Genomic DNA, 14,116 nt, shown 5'->3' with positions numbered 1-14,116 from the left:
GGCCACAAAAATGGTCAAGGGGCTGGAGGACCTCTCCTACGAGGACAGGCTGAGAGAGCTGGCATTGTTCAGCCTGGAGAAGAGAAGGCTCTGGGGAGACCTTATAGCGGCCTGCCAGTGCCTGAAGGGGGCCTGCAGGAAAGAAAGGGAAGGATTCTATATCAGGGAGTGTAGTGATGGGACAAGGGGTAATGGTTTCAAACTGTAAGAGGGTAGATTTAGATTAGATATTAGGAAGAAATTCTTTCCTGTGCAAGTGGTGAGGCACTGGAACAGGTTGCCCAGAGAGGCTGTGGGAGCCTCCTCCCCAGAAGTGTTCAAGGCCAGGCTGGATGGGGCTTTGAGCAACCTGGTCTGGTGGGAGGTGTCCCTGCCAAGGCACGGGAGTTGGAACTAGGGGATCATTAAGGTCCCTTCCAACCCAAACCATTCTATGACTCTATTCTAAACATGCTTTTTATTGGATTTTTACTTTATACCTTCACTTCAGATACATTTATCCATTCTGATACAAATGCAGCTATTTGAATATATACAATTTTTGAACTAAAGTACTTTTCTTAAAAAGGTTTTATCTCTTACGACTGAACTTTTCAGAACAGATCAATGAATTTTACACATTTAGTCTCACCTGTACAGACACATACCTGTACAGATAAACTTAAGAGTATCCCAACATGTGTAAGCCTCACTTGAGACATTTCCTTACTTCCATTGTGTGAATACATAAGGGGTACTTGATATAAAAGCATGATATAGCAGTTAAGATTATAGAATATCAAGAATTGAGGTTATTAGACATGTGAATAGAAAACTTAGAAAAACTTAGACTAAAAGCAGATCTAAGTGTTCTAGTGCTGTATACAATGGGTATATTTAAATACAGATATTTTCTTCACAGTAAGAACAATCTTGTGAAATATTGTGACATATTGAACAATAAAAAGAGATGGCAAACATTGCCTTTTACACCAGGCCATAAATGAAATGACCACTTCTCACACAAGCTTAGAAAAACTAACTCTACAATCCAAGAAATAATTAGGCATCCTGGAGAGATCAGAGAACCAAATATAAACAGACTTTTCCATTAATTTCCTTCAGAATATCCTACAGTGTTGAAATCACTACACTTTTAAAGGACTTTGCACAATTTCTAGAAGCTTTTGTGTTAAAAAACCCTTAAAAATAAAAACGCCCCCCAAATCGTCTTCTTTTTACAATGCTGAAAATGCATTAACCTTTTTGAAAATCTGTTATTTAATTACAGAAATTCTGGTACTACACCTCTGACCTGGAATACTACTACATTTCTGAATCAATAAAGAGGATTAAAATTATGGTATTTGAAATTTGTCCCCTCATATATGTTGTAACATTCATGTCTGATTGCTATACATTTATATAACAAAAGCAATGTTACCTTCCACAGAACTAAAATCGTATGATAAACCTCGAGTGCATCAAAAATTCCATCAGTCATACAGAATGCAAGAAAAATCTTCCACTTTATTTTAAATTTAAAAAAAAATCTCCTGTCAAATATATACTGTGAGCACTTTTTCAAACACCAATGCTTTTCCAAGGTGGTAAAGAAGAAGGTTAGGATACGGAAAACTGGAGTACAAAAGGATTTCCTACAAATATTGACGTTATGTCTGTAAAGACAGATTACTTCAAACTAAAAGCCACCACTGCAACATGTGCCCAAGTTGTGTTTAGCAAGTAAGAGGGGACCTGTGCCCTAAAGAACAATCAGGAATCCCAGTGGCTCACAGCATAACTCAAAAGACGGTAAAGCTTCCTCTGAGCTGCATCTGACTGAAGTGGCCCTGGGATGGGATTTATACTGAGCTAGTTACTCTTAGTTCCCTTCATAGCAGATGAAGGAAAAAAGCCATCTTGGAATGCCCTTGTGTAAACATTTGAAATGCATCACAAGTCATCTCCCAGAATGTTCCATATTTTGAGCCTATGAGAGGGTTTCTGTAATAACTGGCTCAGTGGTTGACATCTGTACTTGGTCAGACAAAACCCTCCTCTGTGCTTTAAGTTACTCACAGGCAATAATCAGAAGAGAAGGCAGTTTGGCCATGTCCTCAGCCCGCCTTTCTTACATGGTGGTCCTATACATAACACAGTCCATAGCTGCAGGCCACTCACAAACCAATGGGCATGTTGCACTGGTTTGTTTGTTTGTTTAAACAAAGACCAGAATCTCTGTGTTTTATGGATTTTTGACACATTTCAAAATCCCTACTTTTCCTAAAGGTGTAACATTTGAAGAGGGAAAACAGCAGCGCTGGTGAGCTGGGACAGACTGGATTGCAAGCCTGTCACAGCACATGGCCCCTGAAGTATTCCAAAGTCTGGCCACCATCTAGAGGTTGTTTCAGTCAATGTTTCAGTCAGACCAAAAGCGTGGTCCAGGGCTGCTCCTGTATTTTGGCAGTATGGAAGTTTTTAAGGCCAGGCTGGATGGGGCTCTGGGCAACATGGTCTAGTGGGGGATGTCCCTGCCCATGACAATTCTATGGTTCTATCTCTGTTACGTTTGTTGTCACTCAGTGTGTGAGTACTGTTGAGGATGGGGTCAATCTCCCAAAGGGATGGCAAGGCCATACAGCCCATATACAACAGAAATTCAACAAAACCAGGGCACAGTCCTCCCTCAGCTGACATGCTAGGCTGTGGTTACAATGAAAATCTACCTTCCTTTTGATACAAGGCAAGACTGCTGGACAACTTGATATGTTTAAATAAAGGCTTCATGTCTCTCTCACAGTTCTGACAGATCTATATCTAGCCTTTGAATGTGAGGGGACATTACAGGATTTACTGGAGACCTTCCTTTAGGTTGTCTGGGATGGTTTCCATCCTCACTGAAATGTTGAAGATTTGATTCTTTTGTAGAACTCCCACAAGCAGTGACAGAATACATTCTCATGCTAAAACAGTTTCTTCCACTGGTTTATTGATTTCCTGTTGATCAGCTGAGTGGAACAATAATAAGAATGAGAATATGCTCCAGATAATTTGCATCTCAGTTGCCCAGATAACTGAAATACTAATTAGGATCTCTTGACAGGTGATTCACACTGTATACTTTAACAAAACCTCGCTTCCACTTAAGAATTTTGTTTTCATAATGTATGTCATATCAATTTCAGCATATTCAATAGCAGTGCCACAGAGAATTAAATCTGTGCGGAATAAAAAAGAATAAACAAAGAACATTTTGGGATGAACTTCTTAGTACTCCAAAGTCTTTTGCAAAATGTAACCCATTTATCAATTATATATTTGTGAGACTTATATTTTTTCATCCAAAATCTCAGAGGAATTATTCATTTAAATTCAAGGATTTACCCACGGAAGCACTGACAGGGGCTCTTTCTTTGACCTTCAGTACAGTACTAAAAAGCATCTAAAAAGATAAACTATTATATGGTAGAAGAGCAAATACAGAGCAAATTTTCTCTGAGGTTTTAAATGTACCTTTCCATCTTTGTCAGAGTAATAATTAAACTGTAGTGCTCAGGATAATGCTAAAGCAATAGATGTAGCAGCAAATGTGTCCTCCTATTAACTTCGTCATGCTTTGGGCACAAGCAGCAGCCCAGCAGCTGCCATTCTCTTCAAAGGTGATACTGTGGCCAAGTGCAAAGGACAGAGACCTTTCATACTGGGTGCATCTACAGTGTTAACTGAGTCTAGGCCAGCTTTAGCACATTAACTCCATAACTAGTCCATTTTTGATCCAGGCTACTGTCTACACTGCTGAGGAGAAGCCAACGTTGGGATATCTGCTGACATCCAAAGGTCAGGCAAACCCAAAAGCCAGAGGAAGCTGTTGTTGGAGGAGTAAAGAGCAAAGTAGCAAACAAGAATCTGACCATGCAGTTTGGAAAGACAGGGGTGGATAGCATGAGAATGAGAGAGGCTTGGAGATTCTAATCAGGTTTGGCTGGAATATGTAGTCTGTGACAGAGGAGAAGGTGCTACCCTGTACAAACCATTCTGGAGAACTGTGCAAAGTCAGAAAATTTAGTTACATTCATCTGGAGGCGTAGGTTTACTGGATAAAAAGCATACCTGGCAGGATGGAAATCCACTTTGTTATTTTGACTCTGCTGTAGACTGTACCCCTTTAGCTATATCTTAAATGCAAACTATCACCCACCACTTGTGGAATACCTCTGAAATTATATACAAAACAAGCCCTCTAATACCTAAATATATCATATAAACTGAGGCAAGGACATTTCATCCTGCCAATACCACTACACCATTACCAACTGTGGAAAACAACCCATTATTTCATCTGGAGTCAAGTAGAAAGAGTATGATAGAAAAGTGAGATTTTAGTTTTAACTGTTAGGGTAACCAAATATATATTTCAGGGTAGGTAAGACAAAAATGTCTCTAAAGACTCAGAAAGTTATTTAGCTGAAACTAATTTAAGATACTGAAAGCAGTATTCTCATCTCACTTTCGGCCGCCTGACATTTTAGTACCAAATCCAGGGTCCTCTCCAGTCTCCCTCTTTACAATGAGCAGAGAGGCACCTCCAGAGTCAGCGCAAACAACCAGGGCCCCTCAAAAATCTCTCAGATGGGGCTGTGACATCAAATTTTAGGCAGGGAGATACTTATCTTCTGTTGCTAATGTCAGGAAAATGTGTATTGCATCCTAAATCCTTAACAACATATATACACTGGCCCGCATATACATCGAGTTTGCTCGATTTGCTAGGCAAGAATTGAATTTTAAGTTAAGCTGTTACTTAAAAGTTCCAAGCTCTCTTTTCACTGCAAAACCACAGGATGGGACACGCGTTCTCCAAATGTTAGCAATTTAAGGGTTAAATAGCTGAAGAAAAACAAGGGACGAAGAAAGCAGGAGCAAGGGTCAGTATTTGCTGCAGAACCGGTATGAAAAACTAAATCTTACTAAATCTCACCAAATATGAAAGAAAATGGTTAAGCAGCTTAAAGAGCATGGCTAAATTCAACTCATTAGGAATGGCATTCTGATGATTAAGAATTGCCTCCTTTGGGCCACCTGCCATGATGACTGGCTTAGGTTTAAAACACAAATGAGTTTGATAATTACTTGGATTGGCTAAAGTAACATGAAGCAAACATAAGGTTAACCGACAAAACAATTAGAGTGGAGTGGAGAATATATTCGATTTAGAAACAAAAGGCAAAACTTCCATGTTGCTCTAGTAATTTTCCTGTTTTACTGAACAGATCAATAGTAAAATAAATAAACAAAAGTAAAACTTTTTTCCCCCCACTCAGGTGCCAACTTAAGTTTCCTAAGGAAAAGCAATGATAGACTAAAACAATACTTTGCAAAGTAATTTTCTTCTAAGAATATTTGTCATCAGTGAAGTAAGTCTTCCAACATGAGTGTGCTTACTTTTAATTAGAGCTGGTTATCTTGTTTTCAACCATTTAATATCTTCCTTCTGAAACTGTAAATGTTTACAGACACATAAACGGCCAAAATTTGAATTTGTTGCTTAGTAACAATACTTTTCCAACTACATGCCAACCGTTGTTTAATACTGAAAATAAACATGGTTTATGGCAGAGGATACTACAGGCCACTTGGCAAACAGTCTAGAAGTATTAATTTGTCCCACAAAGTCATTGATGATTGCTTAATAGCACTTCACTGTGTAACTCCCCCAAAAAAACTACACACTAGTTGAAATTTTTATCTCAGAATGATACGTTTTGCAAGTAGCCAAAGCTGAAAAGTCAGGCAATTTGTTTAACGTAACACAGCTGTATGTTTTTCCCTCCTGAAGCTCCAGCCATTCTGTCCTTCCCCAGTAGTGACGTGAAGAACAGGGGTAAGTGAAATGGGGAAAGTGGAAAGGATTTCTCATGTGGCTCTCAGGGTACATTAAGGGACTGAAGTTCTTTGTGTCCTGCAAAACATCAGTTTTTCTCCCAACTCCAAGGGAGAAGGACTTCTACCTGAGTCTTCTGCACCAAGAGTGAAACAGAACAAAGAGGAAAGAAAAGAACTGAGGTGTTAAAGAGGATAATTCAAAATAGGAAGGAAAAGGACAAGGAAAATTCTCTAACAGTAACCATAAAATTCTCAGGCCTTGAGACTGTTTGGTTATAGAACTTGGGTCAAAAACTCTCAAATGTTAAAGTTGTGAGAAAATTTCAAAAATATGAAAAAAATACAATACTACTCAAAAGCAAAATCCTCTCGGAGCAATTATAAAAGCTTCTGTCAACTTATTTTCAGAATTTTTCTAGTTTTAGAAGCTTCAAAATCATGGCATTTAGAATTATTTAACTGGCAGACTATATTTTTTTTCTGGAAATATATGGGCAGACTCCTAAATATTGAGGCTCATATCTATCTACCACACGTACATACTGCAGAAGGGAAAAAAAAGCGCCCTTTATACTGTCCTAAAAATAAATACAAACTCAATTTAGCTCAAAGCTCATTGAGGTTCAATAATTCAACCCTGTGTCCTTCTTCAACAAAAAACCCTGATCATTCCAGTTTTTGGTGTGGACGTAATGTTTTTTCCAGCGTTCTAATAAAGAAAATTGAACGCCATTCCAGTCATATGCTGCCTGTAGTCTTGAGCAGAAGGAAACTAAACATCGTTATCATTCAAGGCTTGCTATAGCTTTAAAGGAACTATAGATGAGACATAATTGCTGTTTAATGTTCTACATGTAAACTTACTTTATTATCAACAATTTACTTCCTTTCTCCATTTTGTCCTGACCAAAAGTTTTTCCTTTCTATACTTTTGGTGTGGTGTTCACATGTTTTCCAAAATGAGTGCACTTTGTAAAGATGGAGAAAATAAAGGCAAGATATCCAAATATCTTGCTGGTCTCTCAAGTGATAATCAGAAAAATCATAGCATTTAATCTGCATTAAGTATTTCTGTCAGACTACAGGGTTATTAATAATTAACCTTGCATGTCAACTCCTGTTCTATGGACTGCTGATTTTGTAAATTCATGTTCACATTGAAAGGATTAAAAGCATAGTTTAGCAGATTACAGTGCATTATCAGAATGGGCAATTACTTTGGTCTGATTCAATTATAATTCTTATTCCTGTTACAAGCATACAAAATATCAGGTCAAGAAGAAAAGGGCTGAAAACTTTCTCTAGTGCATCCAGGACTTTTAAACACAAACCACAAAGATAAATGTTTGTAAGTTGGGTACGTGGGAGGTTAACGATACCTTCAGCCTACTTACTTCCAGTATTGTTGCCCAGTGAGCTCGGATTTTTATATCATTCATAGGCAGCTGAGGACACAGTGCTCGTACAATGGTTCAGTCCAAAATAAACATGATCTCATGAATTATTGCCTCCAGCACACGATAACACAAACCACAGACAAACCCAAAATCTGTTACTTGGCTGACTGTTATTGTATGTTTAAGAGTTAATTCAAAAGAGAGATTTCTGACCTGTGACATACCCTTACAAATATATCCATACCAGGAACTCTCTAAGCCCTGTATGAAGAGAAACTTACAACTGCATGAGTAAAACTACTACGTCATCGTATGATAGCCGAAGCTCAGCAAATTCCAGAAAAGCATCCCTCGGGTATCAGCAGCATGAGAGAAGCTTGCACAAGCAATTGCTTACAGAGCCTGGAGCCTTGTCAATGTCATCAGATTGAATTGTGGTACAGGAAAATTTTCTTCAAATCACTGACCCTCTCATCCCTCACAGAAGGATTAACAGCAAAAGGGAAATGAGATCAGCCTTATGTACCTTCAATCCGTGCCAGGTCCATTCTCTAGAGGGAATCAGAAATCTGTACCCAGCAGACTCTCTAGCGTCTCAAGAACAACTGTCCTTTGCCTTCAACACACAGCTGCAGCAAATGCGATCAGTTCACTTTCCTTAGCACATTTAGTTCCTGCAGCGAGCTGCCTTCCCAGCAATGATCTCTCCAGTCCTCCAAATCTATCTAGTGTTAAGGAAAATCTTCAGTGAAAGAAAATGTTTCAACAGGGTCTGCAAGTAGAGATGAATGCTATACTTCACACCACTATAGGTGCATTCATAATGCCAGTCAGAAAGGGCCCAGGCCCAGGCCTGAGCAGTGTCCCACCATCGTCCATGGCAAATGTTTAGTCCAGAGGAACTGGATTTTCCTAGATAATGCCCAAGAACAGTTTTGGGAACACCGGAGTTGACTGTTGCAGTGGAAGAATAGGAGTTTGGTTCCAGCTTTTTCTCACAAACCACCCTCATTCCCTCTGTTTGGGTTTTTACTCAGCATATTTAAAAGCAAAGACCAGAAGAATATAACAAAGATTTAAAATTTAATCTATCACCAAAGCCAGAAACAACTACAGGACACACGCTTCTGGATTTCTCTGCATGACTATGCACATCCACCTGGTACAGAAGGAAGTTAAATTACATCTAGTATTTACCTTAAAAACTAGCACTTGTCCTGAATTATAATTTTACCTCATGGTTAGCTTCAGCAATCTTAACTTGATACACTGAAATATTACATATGCTCAGTTAAAAATCCATTCAATACTCACTGGTGGTCCTCGTGGTCCTGTTGGACCTGCTTCTCCCTCTGGACCCTGCTGACCCTGTTTTGGGAATAAGAAGAATGCAACAAATTTAAGAAGTTTTTTTTGCACAATGCAAAATTTTTAATTTTTCTACATCTTTTGAATAAGACTAATGATCTTACCTGTTTACCAGAATTTCCCATCAAACCTGGCACCCCAGGGGGACCTCTATTACCCTATGGGACAAAAGATGAAAGATATTAGCCAAGCCAATGATTTCCTGTTTCATTTTAGGAAATCAATAAGGTCTAAAACATTCAGCCTATATTCATTTTTTTAACTTCCACCTTTGTTTTGGTTTTCATTTAAGTTTCACTTAATTCCTTCTATTTAACTTTTCAAAAGTCAGATTTTAGTTCTATTGTTGGTTACGTACTGACAAATCCCAAATCAGCTTCACTGCTGCTCTCAAATCACAAAAGAATAACATCATTCTATGTCATTTCACAAGAAATTCATGTCTCAAACGAGTTTTCTTTTTCAACTATGTGAAACAAAACTCAAACACTAATGCCTGAAACATTCCATAGTCTTAATCATACAATACTTTTTTTAACTTTACTGGAATTGGTGCTGCAATTTGGTAAACAGAGATGACACTCTCTGTGACTGAATCAACTTAGGGCTGCTATAAATATTATTCTTATTACAAGATCCCTCATTTCAAACTGTAGCAAGGTACCCACGTCACGTGCCGCCTCTAGCAATGACTTACATAAGTTTAAAAGAAGATCACTTTTTTAGGTAGTCTTTTATGCCTGGACTCATGAAAACCACATCATGTAGCAGAAGAATCATGAAAAAGCACAGAACTAGAGTTGATAAAAGAATATACTTCATTCTTTCAGCCAAAGATTTGTCTCTCAGCACAACAGAAAGTTAATATAATTTCACTGAATACTTTAGAACTCTATTAGCACAAATACAGTGTTATAAGAAAGTCAATTCCCAAGACGATTTACCTTTGGGCCAGGAATTTTTTTTTTACACCTGGAGAGCCTGGTAAACCCTGAAGAAAAAACATTTACAGTGTTTATTTGCTGTTAAGGGGATTGGAAATGGTGTTTAAAACCATCTTTCTAACATTAAAGTATTTCTAGTCCTTTAACTTGAAGCACTTTTATTCAATAACACACCAAGCTTGAATTCTCTCTGTTTATGAAGTAACAGACAAGGACTATTACTCCTGCTTAATAAATTAGCAAAACGAGCATGGAAAAGCTAGTTGTGGCTTTTTCTGGCTTCGACTAGAAAGATATTCTTAGTTCCAGTATTCTGAGACTGGAGGTAGAGATAACGGATACCCTTTTGTATACATTTCATCCCTTCCTCACTTTCCTGCAACAGCTTATAGCAAGTACGTTTTTACCAAATTTTCTTCCAAGCTTCAGAGCTCATTTCGTACCACAAATTTTACTTACAGTTCTGTTTTAATACAGCTCCTTCACTACACCCTCACAGCAATTACTCTTACAGCACAGTGTTTCAAAGAAGTTTCTATGTAGCTTTTGACAACTGGCATGGTTTTCAAACTTCTTCAGTTAACGTGTGAGGATTACCTTCTAAAAGAGCCCATCAAGCACTGCTGGTTCCCTGTAACTTCACCACAGGGGATACAGCAGAAAACTCGCCCCCCCTGCAGAAAGAAGCACGAGTATGATGTGTTCCAGATGTTCTGAGCCAGCAGAATACCACCAGGAGATGACTGGTCACCTAAGGTACGTCAGACTCACAGGCTGGCTCTTCCAGCTCACCATGAGAACAGGTTTGGCCCTAGTCAATACAATGAGATCATCTCTAACTGTGGGGTCACACCGTAATATCCACAGGGTCTCTGATATGAGAAACCCTGAAAGAATTGCATAGTGGTCACAAACATTTTGTAAGAGCAAGTTCCTCATGACAGCACCACAAGGAGTTTTAGGCTTTTGTGCAAAAGGTTTTGATATGCATAGCAGAACTTCCCCTTGCATTACACGTACTCTTCCTGGGCTTGTTACTTTGGATTTCACTTAAATTACTCCAACATCATACCAAACTAACCTATATGTGGCCTTTCTGTGGTTTGAACTGAGCCTAAGATTCAACGGTAAAATACCAGATACTTACTGGCAGCCCCTGAAGCCCTGCATCACCTGGAGCTCCGGGTTTTCCTGGTTCTCCCTGAAAAAACATTTTATGTTGTAATTTATGCAACTCAAACAAAAAGGAAAATTTTATTTTTAGAACACAGAGCTGGAGTACTTTTGGGTCTGTAGTATGGAAAAGTTCATGCAATTACCCTAATAATGTGCACAAAGCCACACGCAGCAACACAATAAAAGCCAGTAAACAAATCTAGGGCACTATGAAAGCTCAGATATATGGCAACTGTGCCTTACTTTTGCTCCAGGCATTCCAGGGATCCCTTCCCGGCCATCGACTCCTGGTAAGCCCTTGAAAGAATAAAAGAGAGAAGAAAAACATTAACATATTGTTGGAGAGATTTCGCCCAAGCAATCTGATATACAAATTAGCATGATATGAAGCAAATTAAAAAATGAAATATACGTACAGGCTCTCCTTTAGGCCCAGGGAGACCATTAATTCCTCTTGTACCTTGAGGCCCCTAAGAATAATAATTTTAAAAAATAAACATAAATACATTAAAATGATAGATGCAAAGAATGTTAACACATTCTCATTCAGATACGCAACACTTTGAGAGTACCAATTATGCTTATATGCTCTAAGTAACCCATGCTTGCACATCAACATGAGTTGAACTTCGTCCGTGCTCACCCTTTCTCCCTTTGGACCTGTCTCTCCCAGTGGACCTCTCTGTCCTTGATCTCCCTATAAGAAAAAAAATGTATTTTAGCAATAAAACCAGAATAAATCTACTTGCATTCAAGACTTAGTATCTAACTGGAAAGACCCTGGGAAGTCTTTGGCTAACACACTCTTTACTTACAGGTGCACCAGGAAGGCCTTGGGGACCAGGTTCACCATCAAGCCCCCGGGCTCCCTGCAAAAAAAGTAGGTAACACAAGACATTAAAACTTATGCTCCCTCATCGTTTGCTGGGAGCTGCAAATTCTCTAAAGCTGAGTGGGTTTTATAGCTCTAATTAAAAAAAAGGAAAAAAACACCAAATCCACAAAGGAATTTTGGTAAACTTTTTTTTCCGCTAAATCTATCTCGTGTTTTTATGGAATTATGAAAGCCAGTATTTTTTAACTCTGGAAAAACGTCCTTCAAAATACAACATCCAGTTCATTCTCTAAAAAATACCATGTCAGACAGCAAGGAGGTAGGTCTTTTCACACTACTTCAGGAAACATCTGTGTCTTCCTTAATAATCACTATATCCTTCACTATAATAGAACAGCATCAAAATGTTAACAGGAACGAACAACTGCAGTGCAGCTATTTTTAACATGTTTCATTGAAACAATGCAATTGCTGCCCTGTAAGTAATGATAAATCGAGAGGGGAAAGAAAAGTTTTCAAAAAGATTTACAGAGAATAAAGAACTCCTTTTTCAAACAGATGTAGTAAATACTTCAAATAGACAAAACAGCACAAAAACATAGGCAAAATATTAAAAGATAGAAAGAAGGCCAGAAAAGCAAAGTAAGATAGTAATAATACATGTGTCCACAAGGTTAGGAAAATCACTCATGAGAAGATTAGTAACAAGAACAAATTTGATGTTGCTACTGAACATAGGCAGTAACAGAATAAGTTTTCCATTATTTCATTCCTGGGGAAGGAGACAATGGCACTATTGTTACATTTTACTCCTTACAGAAATTTCTAACATTCAGATTTAGCAAGATCATAAGAAAAGAAATGGAACAGTCAGTTTTGAAATAACAGTTAGGAACACTTTGATGAAGACCAGGAAAATTACCCAAAGCCAGAACACATATAGACATAAATCCTACCAGTGGCAATTTAAGACACAAAAGATGCAAGAGACAGAAGAGAAAAAGAACAAACTATAAACAAAAAACCCTGATAAAAACTGGGACAGTGGAAGCAAACAGCTTCAGGAAGATGCAAATCACAGGACAGACTACTTAATAAATTTTATCTTTAAATAAAACCATCTACAGTTTATATATGCTATAACTTTGTTTTGCTAACTACACATTTGCACAAATGCTAAACTACTATAAATTCAAGGGTCAGAAGGAAAGGTGTGAAGAGCACGTGTACTTCATTAATCAAAAGCATCAAGCTGCCTTTCTTCCTAATGAGAAGTACAGCAGCTATGGAAATATAGCTGGCAGGACACAGAAAATGCAGGGGGAAAAAAAGGAGAAATTTAAATAAGCTTTAAAAACATTGAGGGGAGTATACTTTTTTTATCCAGGCCATTTTATGGAAAGTAAGGTTAATACTCACTTTGGTACCTTTAGGTCCCATTATACCAGTTATACCTCTGATACCTATGATGCCCTGAAAATTAAAAGTATATTCAAGTTATGCATAAATCTTTTCATCAGAACTGTCCTAGCTTTCAGAAAGAAGACTCAAGAGTTCTACATGCTTTCTTTATGCTTATTTTACTATTTTTTTAGTATAAAAGGCGAAATCCAGCTACTTCTGCATTAGAATATTTAATTTAAATGGTAATTTGACATTTTCCTAACTCAAGACTTTTTAAAGAATAACAAAACTACCAGGTTGAATAATATAACCACAGGCACGCCTTAAGGACTGCAAAAACCCACTGATTTCTCTCTTTGATTACCGCAGAGCTGAAGCACTCTCCCTGTGCAGCCTGTGTGGCAGGAAGGCAAGATCTGCAAAAGCGCTGAGTTTTCTTAAGCAGGGTATAGGACAAATGCAGGAAAAAAGGTACCATCAGACTTTACAGAACCCTAGAGGCAGACAAAACTGGGCAAGGTTTTTGAGACTACAAATGCTAAGTTTATACACCTGCCACATCCTAGTGCAGCAGGGTGTACCATGACTGTTATAATTTCCCTTTAAAATATAGTCTCATGGAAAATTTGGCTTCGATTTTCTCCTCTTCCTGAGAGGCTGAAACTACAAGACATATCCTCTCTGCAGAAGGACCAAACTCTCAGCCATAACGTGTTTGTCCTGCAGCAAGAAGAATGCACTACAACTGTGTTAATGGAACAGCTGCAGGCACTTCAGTGCAGCACAGGCAGACCTGCTCCTTGACCAGACTCACCCTTTCATGTGCTCCTAACAAAATTAGACGAAATCTTACACAGAATATTTAAAGCTTCATCAGCCTAAAAGGTGAGAAAAACTGTTGTAACACAGCGGTGACTACAGCAGCCTAACAAGGGAGAGAACCACAGTCTAATCCTTGCTCCAAGCTCTGAGAGAGAAGTAGGCACACTGCAATATCCACTCCTTCCCACCAAAAGCAACGCCTATCCCAAAGGTGGGACAACTTACGCAAGTCTTCTCCTCAATGCATTACATAAGTGTTGGATTGCAGGTGCTGCTGCAGAGACTGAATTCCTAGTCCCTTC

General features: G+C 38.5%; 1 protein-coding gene across 1 annotated transcript in view; it reads right to left on the bottom strand.

The window, feature by feature from the left end:
* Positions 1 to 14,116, bottom strand: part of LOC104280057 (collagen alpha-1(IX) chain-like) — a gene marked incomplete at its 5' end in the record, with an annotated part of 47,334 nt that overhangs the window by 17,138 nt on the left and 16,080 nt on the right. The window contains 9 exons of the mRNA XM_009877591.1: positions 8,580 to 8,633; positions 8,738 to 8,791; positions 9,578 to 9,624; positions 10,725 to 10,778; positions 10,997 to 11,050; positions 11,170 to 11,223; positions 11,397 to 11,450; positions 11,569 to 11,622; positions 13,008 to 13,061. Of these exons, the coding sequence (XP_009875893.1) occupies positions 8,758 to 8,791; positions 9,578 to 9,624; positions 10,725 to 10,778; positions 10,997 to 11,050; positions 11,170 to 11,223; positions 11,397 to 11,450; positions 11,569 to 11,622; positions 13,008 to 13,061 (405 nt within the window). The remainder of the gene's footprint in view (positions 1 to 8,579; positions 8,634 to 8,737; positions 8,792 to 9,577; positions 9,625 to 10,724; positions 10,779 to 10,996; positions 11,051 to 11,169; positions 11,224 to 11,396; positions 11,451 to 11,568; positions 11,623 to 13,007; positions 13,062 to 14,116) is intronic.

The sequence above is a fragment of the Apaloderma vittatum genome, unplaced genomic scaffold (assembly GCF_000703405.1).
Source record: "Apaloderma vittatum isolate BGI_N311 unplaced genomic scaffold, ASM70340v1 scaffold6741, whole genome shotgun sequence".
Classification (NCBI taxonomy): Eukaryota; Metazoa; Chordata; class Aves; order Trogoniformes; family Trogonidae; genus Apaloderma; species Apaloderma vittatum.
The sequence above is the reverse complement of the archived record's forward strand: the minus strand, read 5'-3'. Positions and strand labels throughout refer to the sequence as shown.